The sequence below is a fragment of the Anabas testudineus genome, chromosome 11 (genome assembly GCF_900324465.2).
Source record: "Anabas testudineus chromosome 11, fAnaTes1.2, whole genome shotgun sequence".
Taxonomy (NCBI): Eukaryota; Metazoa; Chordata; class Actinopteri; order Anabantiformes; family Anabantidae; genus Anabas; species Anabas testudineus.
The window spans coordinates 6,153,966-6,174,761 of NC_046620.1; the positions used below are offsets into that span (position 1 = coordinate 6,153,966).

Below are 20,796 nucleotides of genomic sequence, written 5' to 3' on the forward strand. Positions count from 1 at the left end.
CCTTTATCTGCTGCTCAAGTCTCCTTATTTTTAAAGAAGCTTCATTAAAATGAACTGTTACAATATGATTAATGATGGATTATTATCAGATCAATATACTGTTTATGTAACCAATAAATAAAGAGTTGAAACCGTTTTCCAGGGTTGGACACAACCGAACATTGTGCAGATTAAGTTTATCTTTCACATGAAGGACCTGAACGCAGACGTGCAGGAAGGTGCAGTGAAGTAAGTTTAACAAATAAAAACGAGTCTTTTCAAACCAGCAGGTAGAAACACAAACAACAGGTGAGTGAGTGGGTGGGGTGAGATAGTTGGAGGACATCTGGTGGTAGGATGAAGTTATGACATGAGACAGTGACCATGCTACAAAGATCTTTAATAAATATTTAGTGAAAACATGTGTTATTATATATTATTATTAACTATTATATTAACTATTTATCTGTTTTCATTTCTTCCAGCCTGTATCAGCAGAACATGTTGTGTAAGATGCGACAACACAGGTTGTTGTGCAGTTTTTTAAGTTTATGTTATTGTGTTGTGAATGTTTATCCACAGTGTCAATGATACTTTTAGTTAAGTGAGAGATTTACGTCCTTCTTGCACCACTGACATTTTTCCAGTTTACCAAACATGCATCAAACACTTATAAATACCAAAGCCACGTTCCTTGACCTCTTATAAAACACTTCCTGGCCTCCTATGGCAGCCACTGACCCCCTTATCAGCCCCGCTCAGCTGTGGGGAAGCCAGAAGCGCAGTCACAGGCTCTGCTCGGCACCATTAAAGAATAAAATAACAAAAACAAGGTGATAACAACTTGGAACCTTTGTCCTTTCGAATCCACGGCATGCTGATTAAATTCTTTCACAGTTATTCAATCCCCCCCAGCCCCACCGAGCTCTATAAACACATTACGTTTAACAGGTCTTCGAGCACAAAAAGCCCATCACGCCGTTGGGACAGCAACAAAATGTCAAATCTGATTATTTATAACCGTTATTGGCGCTGAATCGTGTTTTGTTAGGTCAGGAGTCTTGGGTACAATTGAAATGCTTTAGGAGGTCCTGCTCCTGTCATTACAATGATGAGGCATCACGTACTCAAAGCTTTTTTTGGGTATCATACCACCAAATGAAAACAACCAACTTCCTCACGCCCCGGTCAGACAAAACACAACTTTTGCTTTTCTAAAAATGGCTGCTGCAGGAGAGCACGGAGAGCACGTACAGCACAGAGAGTGGCAGCGCAGCCTCCTCTCTGATGATCCCCGTCTGCCCCGGTGCCACCAGAAGATAAGACACGACAGGAGGTGAAAACAGACACAGTGATTAATAATAATGGCGTCACAAACTGACAGCTGCGCCACAGAGGCCAAATGCAAAAGTAATTAATACTAATGAGCTTCAGGGCCCTGATATTCACAGTTATGCAGACAATTGGAATTAATGATGGACTGAATTAGTTGCAAGAACAAAGCAAAACAGCCAAAAGTAAAATGTTATTATTATTATAGGAGTTATTAGTGAGCTGTCGGTGCTTAAGTGGTAAGTACTCAGATCTTTTACTGAAGTTTAAGTGTTGATTCTGCTTAAGCAAAAACATCAAAAGTACTGATAGAATAAATCTTTCTATCTCTTTATCTGTGTCCCTTTTGGGCCTCCGTACTCCAGAGCTTCCATCCGTCTGCTCACAGAGTCAATAGGTCCCAAATCAACACTTGAAATGTTTAAATAACCTTTAATAAACGCTGGAAAATCTGCAGCGTTCCTCACTTTCAGACTGATTTTCCAGATTGGATTCAATCCACGCTACACGGCAGATTTTCCATCCTTTAATGAGATACATCACTCCAACGTGTACGTGTAAACATTTAAATGTGGACTCAGAAACTTTGTTCTGGATTTTTTTTGCACAGACAACGTAACGTAAGTGAGAGAACATTTTCTATCCTCTACTAATGAAGTGTGAGGCAGTGGAACAGACAAAAACCTGGACGCGCAGGCTGAAAACGCAGCCAGAACCTGGAGGAAGAGCGATGCTGGACCACAAGGACACTGAGGAGGAGGAGGACAGGAGATGGATGAAGAGAGGGTTGAGAAGGAAGAAAAACAAATCTTGTGATGTTATCGGCAGGGGTCCTCTGGTAGACTGATGATTGTACCGTAAGACAAGGGAATACAGACTGAAATGATGACAGCACTCTAAGTGTTTATACTGCAAAAGGTTTTATTTCAACTCACTGTTGAGTATGTACAGGAGAACAAATGTACATAAATAGGCCATAGTTATAAATATCAGCAGGTCGGCTGGTACAAAATTAAAAAAGAACATATTGTACATTATCTACAAGTGCCACTTTGGGTTTTGTACATTGTCTCTCGTTGGATTGTCCGTAGAGTCCATTCACACATTATCAGAGCTGCACTGCACGTGCAATCACAGCGGGTACACAGTCTGTGTCCGGGGGGACTATGTGGCATTTGGACGACAGTAGGCTGAGGGGGCAGCTTTAGTAATAAGACTATAAAGGAGACGGGATTATTGAGCTGGGCATCTCGCTGCAGTGCGATGGCATTTTTAAAAGTCTAGAGGCGTTTTATTAGTGGCTGGGTGTAGACACGCACACGTGCACGCACACATGCACACACACACACACACACACACACACACACACAGAGCGGTTGAATCATAGAAACCTGGTGTGGAAAAAAGACAATATTCTTCACGACCGATCATTGGCACTGGGTGCGAATATTCCAACTGTGTGAATAAACTCTGTGTGCAGCTTGTTCATATCGGCTTGTATTGTGATACGCTCTCTTCTGGTGAAGACTTTGTACACTATGGCTATATACAGCTCAGGATGTACAGTAAGTGCACTGATCTAACAACTTCAGTCCAGTTCTTGCAGGTTCATCTCGCAGAAAAGCCATAAATAAGAAGTTATGTAAGACATTGCTCAGTGAACTGCTCCTTTGAACACAGTGTCACCTACTATTAGGTCCTCTGAAGAATGTGAACAACCCCACTAATGACAGAAAATACACCAATATCCTGCTTTCTGCTCACATGCACAACCACGCAGACCAAACATTGAATACGGCAACAACAACGCTCACGTCACGTCTCCTACGAACCACACAGACATGCAAGAACTGCCCCACAAACAGCTTCACAGGGAATCATTGCTGTGACAGCAGGTGAGTCATCAGCAGCACATTTGGTCCCTGAAACTTTAACTAAAACATTCAAAACAGGTGATACGGAGCATTCAGAGCATAAAAAAGGGATTTTAGGTGCCTACTCATTTAACAAATTTTAATTTCACATGTTAATTTTGGGGGGAAAGTACAACAGAAAACATTTAATCTGTATCAAACCACTCTGCATCACTTTCATCATGTTCAAATCCACAATCATCTTTCAGCGTTCAGGCTCCTGCTGCAGATTAATCTCTGTGCAGCACTGCCCTCTTGTGTGTTTCGCTGGTAGTGAAGGTGAGCCGTGTCAATTACATAACTCATAAATACACTGCATTTACCTTTCTAGCAACAAAACCTGACAGCATATACTTAACAAGACAAACATCAACTCCTTTTTCATAAATTCATATCAGCAGAACATCTACCACAGGTCTGGGGGCCGTTCGATACCTGTGCCGATGTGCAAACGTTTCTAAAACAGGATAAGACAAAAAAAAAGGTGCCTGTGATGTCAATGAAATGACACAAAGGTGATAAATAAAGCTTGAATGGGATACTTTGGCATTAAAACTTAACTCCTCCCGGCCTGGGTTTGGTGCTGTCATGAGCATTAAACTTAAATAAAATCAGTGTATGCTTCTATTGTTCAGTGACAAAACACAGTAGCGTCAAGCACATTCTTCACAGATGGTCATTTACAGTTTGATATACCAAAACAAGATGAGCAGCGTCTTTTATCACTGATTTCTGTGGATAATAGTGGTGGATACTGGCTTGGGTCACACCAGAGTCATCGCACACCGTCCTAAAACAAGGCAGAATAAATTAAGTGCAACATGCAGTTAGTTTAACTTAAGGAACATGGGTTAATCGACAAAACAAAGAGGGAGCCATAGAAACATGGCCATCTGAGCAGCTGAATGCAGACAGTATTATCAACACTGTGGTGGGCCAACGAGGGCTGGATTCCAACATTATTACAGAAAATGTGCACTCGGACTCGCAGACACAGATTCGTTTGTCTGAAAATATGGCAGAGCTGAAAATCAAGCAGCTAAACAACCTTTTTAATATCAATACAACATTCGATAAACCTGAATTAGAGAAATCTGAACAGCTCATCAGACCTGAATCAAACATGGTCACACTACATGACTCATCCAGGGCTTCCTCTGTCTGCTTTAAAGGAACAATTCAACACTTTAGGAAGTGAGATGAGTTGATAGATGAGTGTTCTCATGTTTCTACTGTAAATATAGGGAGGGACCTGGAGGTGGTTAGCTTAGCTTAGCATAAACACTTAAAACAGATAGACACAGCTAACATGGTTGTCTCCAAGTAATAAAATCTGTGCAAAAGTTGAAAAAACAAGTTATCACATTTAAAGAGACAATTATTAATCAATTAGCCAATCAAGAGAAAATCATCATGAACCATTTTAATTATCTAACAGTCACTTTAGTCTCTGGTTCAAGCTTCTCAGATGTGAGCATGTGATTTTGTCATGATAGTAAACTGCTGGGCAACAAATCCAATTTTATTATTAATTATTATTTTGAAATCAAGATAATTAATGTGCCTTATTCTGTTATGAAATGATGCTCTTATTTTGTCCAGTGTTATAAACCCAGAGCAGATTTCATAGGAAGTTAAGTCTGTTTTCTAGACCCTCACATTACCTACCAATACGGACACAATGCTTTGTCTTTAAAGTTTTTTTAAATAGTTCAGCACTGTGAACTGTTTTTACTATTTTTTATAAAGGTTGGCACCTTTTATTAACTTTAGACAGAGCCAAGCTTTTCGCGCCTGTTTTCACTCTGAGCTAAACTAAGCTAACGTTGTCCCATGAGAGTGATGTCCAGCTCTTCTAAAGATAGCGGATAGCTGGATTTCCAAAATGTGAAGCCATTCCTTTCACTCCAATCAGAGTTCTCGTTGACACACAATGAATCAAAGTTTCACAACAAAGCAAACGTAGCGCTGATGCTGGTTTTCTCCTCGACTCGACGTCTACGGATTTCACACCTTTTAGGCAAAGAGCGTCTCAGAAAAAGTGCAAAATTCAAAGCTGCATCGTGCTCATGAGTTGGATGATGCAGCTTTTAAGCTGTTAAAGGAAAAGGAATGATCCTACTAGGACACAGCGAAGACCTGGAGGTAAGGCTGATATTTAATACTGATGAAGACGGTGTTGTTCCTGATGAACACGGTTGGGGTGTCGCACTCCGAACACACCTCATCGCTCAACTTTTGTTCATCGTTATTACAGGTCGTCGCTGTTGTTCCTCTTTTTAAAAATAGTTCTTCTTGCCATGAGTGCAACAGAAAGCCTTCAAGAGTCAGGAGCCACAAAGGCATTGGACGTCCTAGAGAAGGCTGTTGGCACAGAAAACTGATGTAATTCGGAAAAACACCCCAAACATGGCTTTCAAGTCCAGAAGCTAATGATGGCGCTGTCTTCATCTGGTGCTGCCCTTCAACGTGAAGACAACTGGCCTGCACGGAGCTCCTTCAGTGCAACTGTGGCAGTAACAGAACAGAGGTCCGGAGAATTTCTGCCTCCTCTCCTTCTACAAACTGGCCACGATGAGCCTCTATAAGTCTCTGATTGGCTCGATTCACGCGCTCTCGTGTCAGCGTCTGTTCTTCAGCTTGTTGAGGGTCTTCTTCACAAAGTAGCCAGGACGCGTGAGAAGGAGATGATGACAGAGAGGGTGGTCTGGCCCACACCAAACACCAGAGCCTCCAGCGGTGCCATGTCCTTTCCTGCTACTCTGTAAACACCCGCCACCGCCGCGCCTGAGGGAGAAAAACACACATCATTGATGCACCTGGAGGAGGATCATTGTAAAAATGATCCATTACTTTTCTCCATGACTGAACACAAGCAACTCCCTAATAATATGATCTCCCAATAACTTTATTAAAATCCTTAATTTAATATAACATTCCTTATATTGATATTAAAATTGTTTTGTAAAGATTTGTTTTCAGAAGAACTATTCAAATTAATACTTATTATAATCACTGTCTGAAATCTGTTAAACTGAGAAACACAGTTAAACTACAAACAGTTTAAAGGTCATTTCACTGTGACTTTTAAATCAATATGTGAAAGCAAACTCTTTGCTCTTTCAGTCAAATCTGATCAAACAGTCCTGATTAAATGTCAGCTAACGTTTTGACTGTTCATATTTGATTATAATACGTATATTTAACAATATAGAAACATTTACTTCTGCTCATCCGAGATCGTTTTGGACTTCAAGCCAGGCTTGTACACACATGGAGAGAGTGAGCGAGTGTGCACACAGTCAATCGCCTGCTCTCACTGAATGCTACACATTAATAATAAAGTGTCTTTCTATTTCGGGAGCGAGCTTGCGCCTATGATGGAGAGTGATTCACTCGGTGAGTCCTGAAGAGTTGCTGCCCTGCACTCAGAGTGATTTAGGTCTATTTACACAGCCTGTGATCACACTTTGCTACAGAGAGTGGAGAGTAATGAAAGCCAAAACAAAGCTTAAATAATGTCTGGTGTATCTGGTTATTGACAGACAAACTGTGAAGTACATTCAGATAAACAAATAAAATACAAATAATAATAAAATAGTGTTAGAGGGCAGGCACCGATGACAACAAACAAAAAAGGAGAACTGGGAGATAAATAACTACAGTACTGATTCTTCTAGTCCAGTGTCATAATTCAGCACTATAATTATGGGACATTAACACATTTAACATGTGAAGACTTTGGCTTCTTTTATGAAATGAAAAGAAAAACTCTGAGGAGCTATTGTTTATGGTAAATGTTAGCAGTGAGCAACGCTTGAGAGGTAAATAGTTATTGTTAGGGTAAGGCTGGGATTTGGGATTTGGTAAAGCAACATAAAACATGACTAGTTACGGTGAGGATGAAGAAAATGGCACTAGGTAGAAATACCGTACATCTATGTGGAGAAAGTCTAATGGGGATATAATGCTTAGTTTTATATATATCTATATATACCAGTGGTGATAATGTACCAACGAAGAAAGTGTTGAGGAACTGAACTGTAAGCATGGATGTAAACACATGGTGGAAAGTAAAGTTAAAACAGTCAAATGTTTAATGTGGGAGACAGTTTATTCTTTTATACCCAAGTAATATGGACAATAGGTTTTAGTTAATAATAGTGAATGTAAAGAGAGTTTTGCTCCATCATGTTTAGGAAATACTTCTGTCTTACAGTGCACAGTAGATGCACTATTAAATGACAACAAACTATTAAATCGTCTAAAATTTATTTTCCTCGATGTCTTTCTTCTTATTCTAGCAGACTGGATACTGAAATCAAAACAAAAAAAACTTGAGTACAGTAACTGGACTCACTGGTGATGACGCCTCCGGAGAGGGAGGCCAGGAAACCCACGCTGACCAGCACCAGGGTGATGAGTCGGCCCCTCTTGTGGCGCTGCAGCATGACTAACATGAGCAGTCCCACCGCCCCGTGGACAAAGAGCGAGGAGAAGAGACACCACAGGAACACCCAGTACCACATCTCTGACAGGGAGAGAGGCAAAATACAACACAAGCAGGATAGGTCATGAGATACAGCCTTAAGACATCCATGGACAACGTAGAGCATCAGTGTCTTCCACCTTATGATCAGACGTTGAGTTCCCTCAAAGCTTATCTCTGCATTTCATCTTAGTTACTTTATACTTTTAGATGTAGTACAGTAAAAAGGACAATTCTGCATCTGAAATGTAGTGCAGTGGATGTATAAAGTAGCAGCACAGGTACCTCTACAGTGTATTAGTGATAAAAAGTAATAGAATTTATTTTGTCCATCAAAAAACACAATAAGCCATAATGATGAAGTAAAACAACTCTTATTTCAATGGTTTGTAAAAATCCCCTTGGCAGTAATTACAGCTCTGAAACTCCCTTCAACGCAGTAAAATGTGCAACAAGTGAAAGGGTCTGAATTTTCTAAGTACAGTACTTGTGTAAATGTATTTTATACTTAGTATACTACTAAAAACTGGTACAGTTTTATGATTTATAGTCTGTGTGTAGATTTTTAGATATTAAAATTTACCAACAAGCTTGGCCCACACTGGGTACTAAAGCTCAGGACATTTTGGTGTCTGAATTTGACCATTCTTAATTTAAATTTGTCTTTTGGCCAGCTTTAAGTGCAATACTGAATCACTGCAGTGCCCTTTTAAGCAAATACAGAATAAAAATGATTGATCCAAGTAACAATATCCCTGTAAAGATATATTTTATTGCTCAAAAAAAAACATTTGATAACCTGATTTGTGGGCTGCTGGAAGATCTCCTGATGCATTTAGCACATTTACACGTTATAGTCCTTGTTTAAGAACATGTTGGAGCTATAGATCAGGATGTAGAGATACTGTTAGAGCTGCACACGTCTGTGAGATGATGAGGAAGGATTTCAATCTAGAGTCACCACAATCTAAGTCAGGGCTCATCAAAGAGGAAGCCGACCATGTTAATGGACCCAAGGAGAGATGTATAAGTGAAAGAGATTTCAGACGGGTTGCTGTGAGGCAGACATTAAGCAGTAAATGGAAAATCTTGTCTGAAACAATAGCGTGCAGTCGCCTTTTGTGAATGCTGTAGGCCTTCAGCTGGAGTGCACATAAAGTATTCTGAATTTCTAAATCAGTAATCACAAGACAAATTGTGAATTTGTTCAGTTCTTAAACTGCCAACTATCGTGCAATTAGGCACTGAACTCCTCCAAAACAATTGTTATCTCTGAATAAACATATCACACTGCAAGGCTCAGACTGTGCTGCCTAATAATTGATTTCACAAGAAAATAATAAAAGTAAACATCTTTACAAAAGCTGGACCAGAGCAGAAGTCAGCTCTGTTCAAAATCTCCCCCATCTTCTTCCTCCTCTTCCCTTTGTTTCCACCTCTCTCTTTCCTTCTTTTGCATAAAGAGGTCTAACCACATCGCACTGCACCAGAGAGGGGCCGAGCTTTGAACCACTGGCACCGTGGGAGCACGGAGACGCCAGCAGGCCACGAGAAGAAGAGGGACCAACTGAGGAAGAGGGATAAGAATGACCATGTGAAGCACAGGAATGTTGTCTCTGTTTTGTTTGGACGATTTGATATAAACAGGAAACATGACATTGTTGTGCGCTGTAAACATCTGAGGACCCAGTTCTATTACAGTACAAAGCTCGAGTCCAGTGGGAGCTCTTTAGCATGTCCATTTAACCTAGTTGTTCCACGGTCGACAGCGTGCCTAAAGCTACATATTGATCTGGCAATCGACTGTTGGGTCGGGTGGGGAGAAATGTGACAGGACAGTAACACAACAGCTCTTTGTCCTGCGTGACTGGACACAGTTACGTCAGGAATCACTGCTGTCTTTCTATGACCGCAGCCGTCCATCGAGCGAGAGAGGAGGGAGATGTCGGTGATGGGACGGAAAATTGAGGAGTGGCAGATACAGAAAGAAAGACAATGTGCTTTCCATTCTGTTAATTATGCTTCATCCCACTCTTGCTTCTTTGTCCTCCAGGCCAGGATGGGGACATTTACTGACGTCTGCCATCAGTGAGGCCGATACGCTTCTTTAAATGTGATATGAAGGAGAATCCTGAAGGAGCTCACACTTCATGTTGTTTAAATTGGGGCTTCGGTTGATTAATCAATTGTTCTACTCGAATCAATGCTGATTTCTATTTTCTCCATTAGGTTATGGATTGTTTCATATGTAGACAGCATGTAACTTCACAGTGTTCTTAGAAACAATTACATAGATCAGTCAGATGAAAAATAAAAATATTAATTGGGCTTAAGAAAAAAACTTCCATAATGTTTTTGGCTTTCGACCCCCTGTATAAAATAGCAGTTTACTGTATGAGTGGCTCATTTCCATTAAAGACAAATTTCCTCTCTAAACTTTTCAGATGGTTTAGTCTAAATAGCTGTTAAAGCCTCAAAGATATCAAATTATCAAGACAATGCAAAAGATCAATATAAATTTGTGTAACATAACTTTTTCCCAATAATTTTTCCCATGTTTATTTTGTAAAATATCTCACTATATATAGCAAAGTTGCACAAAATATAATATTATTGGGTTAGTTTTTCAATAAAATTAATTAAGATACACTTATTTTGGTGATCAAACAATAAATTTAGAAAATCCAGTAATGGCAAATGGTTATTTCAGCTTCCCTGATCTGAATGTCTGAAATAATGAGCTTGGACTGTGAAAAACTGTAACAAGCATCATTCACTATTTGACATCCGACATTTCGAGTGATCAACTAAGAAATTAACTGGCAGGACAATCATTAATGAAATTAATACAGAGCAGTTAAACTGACCTTTTACAACCGTAACATGCTACTTGCAAATTGATGTTTTGGTAATAAGTCGATTAAAGTAATATGTAATAATATGTCAATCAGGGGGTGAATTGCTTTGACACTTTTAAAATACATAACTAATCTTTGTATTCGTACTAACATTTTGAATGTACGATAATGGGTAATTTATACACTGTAGTACTGGCGTTTCATCCACCACTGATTTGTGGGCTCTGACATTAACATCATCGGTCTTTGGTGGATAAATAGCAACAGTCACCCACACGCTGTGCAGACTAGTTGAATGCTTGGTAATAGAGATTTCTGTTTCAAATCTGGGTGAATTACAAGCTTGATGTAACGTGATCAAGCTGCAAGTTAACTCTACAGAGAGAAAGGAAGCTGACAGTGAAAATACATGGCTCGTTATTTACTCTGGCTGATACAAATGACTCTTGGCAGGTCATTTTTTTCAGCTTAGCAGATGTTGGAAGGTGAGTCGAACGTTTTATTTCAGGGGACAGCAGCGCAGCTGGTCACAGCTCAGTAGGAGCACCTATGGGATGAGAGATGTGCTGCGTCATGTTCAGAGATACAAGTCCAACACACAGTCAGAGCACGGTATTAACTTCTGCTAATCCGCAACTACAGATCGAGGTCTTTGTCAGCACGGCAGCTCTGAGCTCGTCTGTCAACAGTGAAGCATAAAAAAAAAAAAGCAGGGGATCACGTTTTTGGTCGCTTGATAAGAGGTCAGAGAGTTTGTATGAACACACCGACCGCAGACTGCAAAAAAGTCTCAGTGGCTGAGAGCGCAGAGCTTCATGAGCTCTGCACGGGTGCTGAGTTCACCTGTCAGGAAGAATGATGAATTTGCCCCAGAATGGAGAGAGAGGGGGAGAGAGCGAGATGGGTTATGGCTGGCTAGTGGTGGTTAAACTGGTACTGTGAAATGTGCTCTGAATGCTGCATGGAGAATCCTGTTAACGTGTTTCTAATTAGGTATACATGATAATGAAGGTAAAGCTAATATTCATCCTAGTCTACTTAGCTCTGCTTTTGGTCTCCACCAGTTCCTGAGACATTACAAAATGTGCCCTTGTTTTCACCAGCTGACTGCAATAATTGTGCCTTTTGGGACTTGGATAGGAGGTATACAGTGGGCTTGTATTTTGAAAACAGCTGCTGCACTAGAAAACAGTTTCAGAGAGCAGTAAAACCAAACCACAGTATGCAAAGTTCTGGGCTAAAACCAAAACTCGATAAAAGATACTAGAATGCAAATGTAAAGTTGAGGAACATGCAGATTTGAGTGAACTTTGTCACTGAAAGCACTTTTTCCATTACAAATAGCAAACTCGCCCACTGGTCATATAAAACAATTCTTCGTGCAGCTTTAAAACGTTAAATCAATGTGTGAAAATACTAGCTTCAAATTCGCCGTTATCAAAATAAATGTGACAATTGAGGTCATGTAAGATTTGAGATTGTCTAGTCCACCCTTTTGTCCAATATAAATGTGATGAATAGTAGATCAAACAGAACAATGATCAGAAGCAGTGAAACAGCCTCGTAGCTGCTTTCATAGTTTGGATGAACAGTCCCTTTAATGCTGACCTAATGGAAACAGTCTACATTTAAATATGTTTTCTACAGGACAGTGTGACCTCTTGTGCATATTTGCAAATCATGTTCTTTTTTGTCGTTTGCAGAAGTGAAATGAGCACTGCAAGCACACATCAAAAACAGGAAGTACATTTGTTTAAGCAACTCCCTATGGCCCCAACGAGAGGGTTGATGTAGCTTTACATCTGTTTCTGGTGTCTAATGCCCTTGTTTTTAACGGTCACACACTTTCCCCCCCTCCCGACCTTATCTAATGTCTCAGGAGGTCGTTTTTCACCTGGTTGGTGAACTGTGGGGTGGATCGGGTGGCAGTTTCATGAACACCGCTCACAGCTTTCGACTCGCTGCTGCTGGTCTGCTTGCACAAATGTCTAGATGCGTTGCAGCTTCCTGCTGAGTCAGCATCGCTAACTATCTCTTTTTTTTGTTCTTGCTTGATATGTTTCTCAACACAGGATGCCAGCTGCATTTTATAACGTGGGTTTGTGCCAACTCAGCTATGATCACACCTCTGCCTATCCCTTACTCTCTTCTCTTCTTGTAATCTTGTGGTTGTATGACAGAACTGTTGTTTCTCAATACATTTTTTATTTGACTTTCTGGTGTTTTAGACATTTAGCAGTGAAACATATTTTGGCCCGTCATCAAGTTTTTAAATGAGGAAGTTCCGCCTGCATGTAGAGGAAAAGATAATGAGCCCACACACTGCTTTTCTTGTTCCTCCATTCTTTACTGACCATGTTTTGGTCACCTTCAACCAAAGAGGAACATCTACTGTGCAGTTGAAATCTTGTCAGTGAGGTCCATGTGAAATAAAAGTGAACAAGACAATTGGCTTGCATGGACCCACCACAGCTGAATTAGGCATCTCTGTAGCTGTCACCAGCTCATGATGATATTAAAGCAGCCACAGCCTGACTCTACCATTCAAGAATCCCTTGAATAAAGCATAGATTTCCCCACTGTTTTTGGAGGCTAGACCATCCGGAACAGACATGCTGCTCTGAGGATGCTGCCTCTCTAATTGCCCCTTGATTAGTGGACTGCAAGACAAAGGGAGGAGAAAGAGGGAGGGTGGAGGGGACAACACTTCATTTACTACACAGTCAATCCGCATTCACACAGCAGAAAGATTAATTAGCCGCATGTTGTGATTATGTTCATATCATCCACGGACTCTGCACGCGTGGCCCGACCGGCATCACCGGCAATTACTCACCAGCTGGGCGGAGGGCTGAGGTAGCACGGATGCCCCCTTTTCATGGGAGCCGCTCTGCCCTTTATGCTCACTAAGCATGCATGCAGAAATATATACCGTGTAGGTATACTTCTGCTTGAAAATGGACCCGCAACTATGGCACCAACGACCCTTATGGGCTTTTCAGATACACCGTGTGTGCGCACAGGAAACAGCAGATAAAACGGCACCTTTCATTCCGCATACCTGTGAAGTGCTGCAGCGTCGTGCCCTGCACCCAAAGGCTCAGCACTTGCTGCACGGACAGATTAACAGAATAATCCCTGTTCGTGGTCATGTTTCTGCCGCCTCCGCCCGGGCTCGCACCCCTCTTTATCGAATAGCTGTACTTTGCTTTAGCCGAAGACATGGAGGAGACCGGGGTGGCGTGAGATGCGAGGCGGCTCTCCCCGGCGCGGCTCGCCTCTACCGGTGCCTCTGCTTTGGCTTGACGTCCGTCTCCGCTCCGGGAAGGGAAGGGCCGCTGGCTGGTCGGTTCATCCTCGCTGGTGTCGGCGGCGGCTGTGTGGAGGCCATGATAGGGATGGTAACGGGAGCGCAGGCAGAGAGACGCACGGTCGGCTAGTCCTACATCGGCTAGCCCCGCTACATCACCCTTAAAGGGCCAGTGCCGCTTTAGCTTAGCTCACGTTAGCTACATGAGCTAGCATCTCCACTACACTCAGGCGTCAGATAAGCACACCGCAAACCACAATAGGCTATAGATAACATATTTTCTCATCTTTAGCGGCACCTAGTCGCTTTTATACACCCTGGTGTCACCAGCTATTAATAATTAATAAAAACAAACTATGCTAACGTGGGAAGATTTCATGTTAGCAGCCAAGGTGCCAAACAACGTGGTTGCTAAGCGACGAACCAGAATGTTCTGCCCAGCTTTTATCGATCAGCCAATCAGAGACGGCGACACTGCAGCTACACCTGTCCGACAGGTACAGGTGTTTACTGGTCAGAATGATGCTTATTGGCTACTTTAAAAAGGCAAAACGAGTGTAAAACATATTCACACATTTAGTTATTTTACTGAAGTGAGTTAAAGGCATGATTATCTTTGTGCCAGCAAAAGTTAAAATGTTTAGCATGCAAAATTCACATCTTAATTTAAAATGACTCTAACTCTAAATGGACTATGCTAATAGAGTATCTAGTAGTGTAATCACATAATGTGGTTAAGCTACCTTTTATTTAGGGGGCTCAGTGTGTGGTGTGGTCGTCCATCGACTGCAGGTAAGGTGGTAGAGGCCTGACTCCCCCAGCCATAGGTTGACGTGAACACACTGAGCACCCAAGCTGTCCAAATGAAACCCCAGCACTATTTGCATAAAGACTTTTGCAATTTGCTCTGCAGTATGCGTTTCCCTTTTTATTGTGCAAACACAGTGTAACTTTAATATTGAATAGTTTTTTTAGGTCTTATGAAATGTGTCAGAGATTCTGTAAGCTACAGAATTAAACGTATATTCATCTGTTATATACAGTTTGACTAATGAGTCTTAAATCGTTAAACTCTTCTATTTCTCTAAGTCACAGTGCGTTTGACTTATCATTACTACTAAAGTGTTTCTTCACAGTAAATGGATGCAGAAGTTCTCAGTGGTGTTGATTTTTTAAAATGTTAAGTTAAGGTGGACTTTTTTACAGGTACCAGGACAAACAGTGATAACTGAACTGCTGACAGACAGAATCCGAGGGCAGATGAAAGCTATTTAAAATAGTGTGAAGCTTTACACTTGTCTGACATATTTTTCTCACATGGTTTGAGCGTCAGAGAGAGAAGGCTGAGAGGGAAGTGTTATGTAGACGATGAATGTTCTGGATCATTTCTCTGAGGAGCGCAGTATTTTAAGAAGTGTCCCACTTCAGAGGTATGAGGGTGAGGAAACATCTGACACATGACAGCTTATGAGTCTGTGGAACTTTATGTAAATGCAAACATTAACAGAGTGGGATTTAATGGGTTCCTGAATCAGGAGCAGAGTCATAGTTCAGCTAATGTTGTTAGTAAGACAATAGCAGGAGAAACACTTAGTAAGGTGCAGGTTATTTTTATAAGAAGATACCAACAGATTTTTACTCCTTAATTACAGATTCTGCACATTTCTATCTCTGATTTTTCTATCACTACTCTAACTCACTCTGTGTTACATTATCTTTGCACACCGATGCTGTTTAAGCACAGTTTCATATTACAAGCTTGCCAATTCTTTTTTTAAGGTTTAAAAAAATGCTTATAAAGGGCGAAAATTACGAAAAACATAGCAAAATTGTTGGTAACATGATTAACTGTGTTGTAATGTATGTGCGATCTACATTAGTTATGTAGGTGGGGTTCAGTCGCATCAGTTAAACACGGGCTAAGCCAATTCCTGTTAGTGTGCCTTGCCATAGAAAATAAATCATTATAATGTATTCCTGCCTTGTATTTAAAGTTGTGGCACTGATATAAAGGCAGCATTCTCTGTGAAGCACTACAAAAGAGGAAGATATACTTCATCACTGTGTAGTGACAGTGACCGGTGGTGTTTTTAAATAAAATCCATCAACAATGCGCAAATGTCCATCATGAAAGTACAAAACAAGCTAAAACCTGTTTTCAATTTTCTATTATTTATTATTTATACAAGTGAGGGGATCATCAATATGTTTTATTGGGGAAGTTGTGTCTTGGTTGGTCCTGAGATTGTGGAGGATTAGCAGGGTAAAATGAACCATGCTGAGAGAGGTGGAGCTACGTGGGTGGGGGAGATGAAGGAGCAGACACATCAGTGGTCATGGCAGTGGGATGAAAGAGTTCTTTGACTCTCCCACAGCTTTCCACATCTTTGAATTGATCTAAACCATCTCCGTGCATGGATCTAGGGAACAAAGGATGTATTTACTCTGCTGCTCTCGCCTTCTGGGTTACTGCCAACTAATGATCACAAATACAGACCATGAAAGATAATTCTGCTTTTCCTTTATCCCCATGAGAATCCAGTTTTGTTTATCGAAGGAGGGGATTTTCAGCACATGGAAAACAAACAAGACATTAACATATCAAATGCATTCTGCATGGTGTAGCTTTAATGAACCGCTGAACGCTAAAATAAAGGTCAAACAAGAATTAGATCTGACACATAATTAATGATCCTTGCTAAATGGGACAGCAGACAGATTAAAATGTCATGTAAAATGTCTCCCCTCTTTGAAATATTATCCCAACTGCTTGCTTTGATGGATGTGATGATTCCTGCAGGTGGCCAGTAGGTGGATTCCTTCTCCCACTTTTCTAGCGTCTCCCCTCCTGTAGTTTTCCATAACAGAGCTGGGCTTTCCTTTTTTAACAATCATGTCCATATTGAGACGGCTACAAAACAAAATAACAAAAGGTTAGTGGGTTAGAAGGTTGTTAAAATGACTGCGTATGGCTTTTTCCTGCTCAGCTTCCACACTACATGTTGGTCTGGGACTCTTGAGGCACTGCTGCTGTCATTATTCCCATGTTCTGTGTCATCAACCAAAGGCTTTGCCAATCTGTCACTGCATACTTTTGAACTGTCAGTCTCTGCTTTTGAAAAGAGAAGAGTAATCTGCGAAGGACACGTGAATCCCCTTTTCCATCAAGGGTCTTGACAAATGTTTTTGTCTCAAGTTGGGGATTTTTGGGGGCAACATGAGACGTCACTGTATCCCGGACAGATTCATGCTGGCATTGTGCTCGCCCACAGAGTCAGCCCGAGGTCCTGTACGGACCTGCAGCAGTTTGGATGTATTATCTGCAGGTTTTTTTTTTCTTTTTTTGATCTCACATATATTGAACCTATTGTGTGTTTTTGCCTCGCTGTAACCGAATCTGCAAGGTGAAATATCTCCCCAGCCTTGAACTCATTCATCTGCGGGTGCTGTGGTCTTTTGGTCATTTTTCTCTCTCAAAATGTTTTCTGTTTTCTTTCTTTCTCTTTCTGTCATGCCTCCCTCCCTCCATCCCTCCATCCCTCCCCCTCCTCAGGCAGATGGCCTTGACCCAGGTGAGTCACAAGCAAACCCCCTCATCTGGCCAACATCTCTGTCACAGTGAGGACACTAACTGGAACCAACTGGCTGTGTGATGACTCAAGGTGCCTCACTGTTAGATATGCAATCACCTTCCAGTTATTTCTAAAGACGGGTGAACATCTTTTTATAGGTGCAACAAATCCATATGAAGGTAGAAATTCGGGTTCATTCATTTGGCTGCCATAGTCTTCTGTCAACCTCCAGACAACATAATTACATGACACATGCAAAAAAAGACACTGATTTATTAATCAATGCACAAAATAAACCAGCCCCCGTTTTTGACCCGAGGCAGTTTTCAAATCTCATTCTTCCGCATTAAAACCAAATGTTTGTTTTATTTATAACATTTACCTTAATGAGTCATACAGCTGTACAGTAAATATGAAACTACTTCCAGTTTAGATTTTATTACCTTATAAAGTTAATAAAAGATTTTTAGACTTAGACTTAAGTTAGTTGCATCTGAGTTTTCAAGTTGATGCTAACAACAACTTACTATTATCATAGACATGATAAAGAAATGTAAACCACCAATTAAAAGACATAAAATGTTGTCGGTGTTCTCTGACGTTAATTAACAAAAGCAGTGTAGATGCTGCAACATTTTCACAGTAACATCTGTGGCTTTACTAAATCTCAATCTGTCATCAAGCACAATGCCTAATACGTTTGTAGAACTGGATGTTTTCAGCACTTATATGATGAACAACTGTTGAAAGATTCAATTATTAGTTCTTTAGTTGTGGATTTACTGCACCCCTGTGGTCCATGTGGTTGATCTGACTGGCTGAGAAAACACATAAAAACACTCCTCTGTATATAACAGAATAATAATAATAATAATAAACTAAAACTCTATTGTTTGGTGCAGTACACAAATATAAAGTCAAACTAAGTTCACCAGGGCAGGTACTCTGATTCCCTTTGTAGTGAGAACAAGGAGCTCCCAGATGATCACAGGCCAGGTTATTGTAGCACACCTTTGATGGCTCTCTAAAGGCAGGTGTTCACAATCACAGTTTAAACAGCGACTCTGTTTGAAGTGGCGCGAGTTATACCGGGGGAACGAATGAGGGTTTGATGTCTCTTTGGCTCCACATGAAAATAGCTGCACCTGAGAGACTCAGCGCTTGACCACAACCAAAAGCTACACCTGCATCTGACAAAATGTGCCCCCAGGATACGCTTGACTTCATCACATCTGCTGTTTATCTTCCGATGAAAACCCCCGATCTCTTATGTCACTGCGTTGCTGCTTTTGGCGCAAATTTCCGATTCGTTTCCTCTAAACAAACTCCTACTGGTCTAAGGTGTTTTTGTTTTCAGTTTCTTTTTTATAATTCTGTGAAATAACATGACACATGATTAACAGCGATGGATTAGAAGAGTCGGGTAGTCTTCATGGTTCTTGTGATTAGACGGATCTTGTCTCTTTGAACAGTTACATCACTAAAGCCTTACGGTGACCGATGATGCCGCTGTTCAGCTGTGGGAATCCTGGACTGAGATCCCTTTAGCTTCAGGCTGTGTATCTCCAATGAAAGACAACCAGGTCTTTGCTACTGGCTAGAAATGTTTAGCTAAGACTGAAAACTCCAGCAGCGAGTGAGTCATTAGGACGAGCTGCTTCATGTTCCTGCACGTGGGTGGATCTGGTCTTTCATTGAGAAACTTTCCCTCAGGGCACAGATTTTCTGTTTTGGTCAATGTCAAAACAGGGAGCTGTGTAATTTACTTGTCCTCATTAATAATGTTTTACTTTGATGGGTTTTTATTGCAGAGGAACAACAAGCTCACATTGTTGTGGTGAAAAAGAGGAAAAGTATTGAGGTTGTAAGTTATAAACAGCTAAAATAAGCTGCGCTTTACAGGAAATACAGTAACTACAGTAGGAGTCACCATGTGCATAGTCACAGCAGTACTGAAGCACATTACAATAAAGAAAACAGCTCCTGTCATGTATTAAAATACTAAACATCACAAGTCTCATGCAGATATAGAAGTTTCACTTTGGCTAAATGCTAACCTGCTGTTCACCAAGTCTAATTATGATTTAGCATTATAGCTTAGCACTTGCTTTGCCAATAACAGTAGCAGTATGTGATAGAAAACCAACAATTCAACATTTAAACGAGATCAGTCATAAGTTTAATCATAAAATGACAAAAAGTGTTATGGATCACATTAATGCTAAACATTTATCCTGCGCTATAAACTGTTGTGTGTTTATATAATGAAACAGCCAAGATCTGTAACTTCACTTATTATAGCTGAGCTCGTCCCCAGAGGTCTATATCCATCCCAGAGTCGCTATAACTCGTCTGGAGAGAAACTTTCCAGAGGCATTAAATGCTCCCAGCACGTTTTGAGTCAGCCAAGCAGCCAAAACCATCCAGTCCCAACAGGACTATCAGAGTCTGGAATCTGGCCTTACAGATCCGCCTGTAGGGGGGAGGACACAATGGCCGATATACAGTAAACCTGCTGTGAAGATCACATTCAGGCAATGAGCTGTTTTCCATCACAGCTTTATTTAAAGGTCCAGGTATGCTATGAAATGCGATGGCTTGTGTCGACGGTCCTCAACTCTCTGGATTCTGCTGATTACACGTCTCTATGTTTGTGACAAAAGCTCTTGAATTACCAGCAAAGACGTCCACTGAGATAAGAGCCCACATGTTTGTGTTGTAGAGGGCTTAGGCAGGAGATGAGAGCGATTTAGACAACAAATACCTCAGCAGCACCCGGATCTCGGGCTGAGAATGTGTCAGTCTTATCAACTGTATAGACACTGTGAGCACAGACTGAATTTTCAGCAACTCAACATCCTCTAATTGCTCATGTGTTTTTAAAAAATCACATATTTATCACAGATAAAGCTGGATCAGAGAGAGCGTCTCCATCAGACACGTCCTGTTTTACTTTTCAGCCTAGAGGAGTTATGATGCATGCTTTGGGTGTAGGGCTTATCCAGTCAGACTAAAATGTACAGCATGACTTCATATAAACACGAACACCCGTCCGCACCGTAAGTTTCCCTTCCAAGTCATTAGAACATAAAACCCTCGCTGAGTCATCCTTCGGCAGTCGGCACTGATGAGATGCTAAATAAAACTTGCTGGTCAGAGATGTGATGTCATGGCTGGGGGCTGAATTCTCTAGAGCTTCTCTTCTGTGTCATCATTCCCATAATCTCCCGAAAAACATGAGCATACAATCATAACCTTATCTGAACATTTGAACATTTTGTCTTTCACTGCCACAACTTAGCAGCTGTAACTAGCCGGTCAAACAATAGATTCTTTTACTCCT

At 41.0% G+C, this 20,796-nt stretch overlaps 1 protein-coding gene across 1 annotated transcript; it reads right to left on the reverse strand.

Moving 5' to 3' along the window:
* Positions 1 to 2,226: 2,226 nt before the first annotated feature.
* tmem170b (transmembrane protein 170B) lies at positions 2,227 to 14,609 on the reverse strand. The gene is made up of 3 exons (XM_026348217.1): positions 13,633 to 14,609; positions 7,585 to 7,755; positions 2,227 to 6,011 (listed from the first exon to the last, which is right to left on the reverse strand). The coding sequence occupies exons 1-3, from the start codon at positions 13,793 to 13,795 to the stop codon at positions 5,881 to 5,883; spliced, it is 465 nt and encodes a 154-aa protein (XP_026204002.1). The 5' UTR covers positions 13,796 to 14,609; the 3' UTR covers positions 2,227 to 5,880.
* Positions 14,610 to 20,796: the final 6,187 nt, after the last annotated feature.

What these genes read in the sequence shown, in the direction of transcription:
- tmem170b (XM_026348217.1), bottom strand. Translation starts at nt 13,795, where the DNA reads ATGTCTTCGGCTAAAGCAAAGTACAGCTATTCGATAAAGAGGGGTGCG. An exon ending in GACGCTGCAGCACTTCACAG is followed by an intron (nt 7,756 to 13,632) that starts GTATGCGGAATG and finishes TCTCCCTGTCAG; the next exon opens with AGATGTGGTACTGGGTGTTC. An exon ending in CTCCGGAGGCGTCATCACCA is followed by an intron (nt 6,012 to 7,584) that starts GTGAGTCCAGTT and finishes TTTCTCCCTCAG; the next exon opens with GCGCGGCGGTGGCGGGTGTT.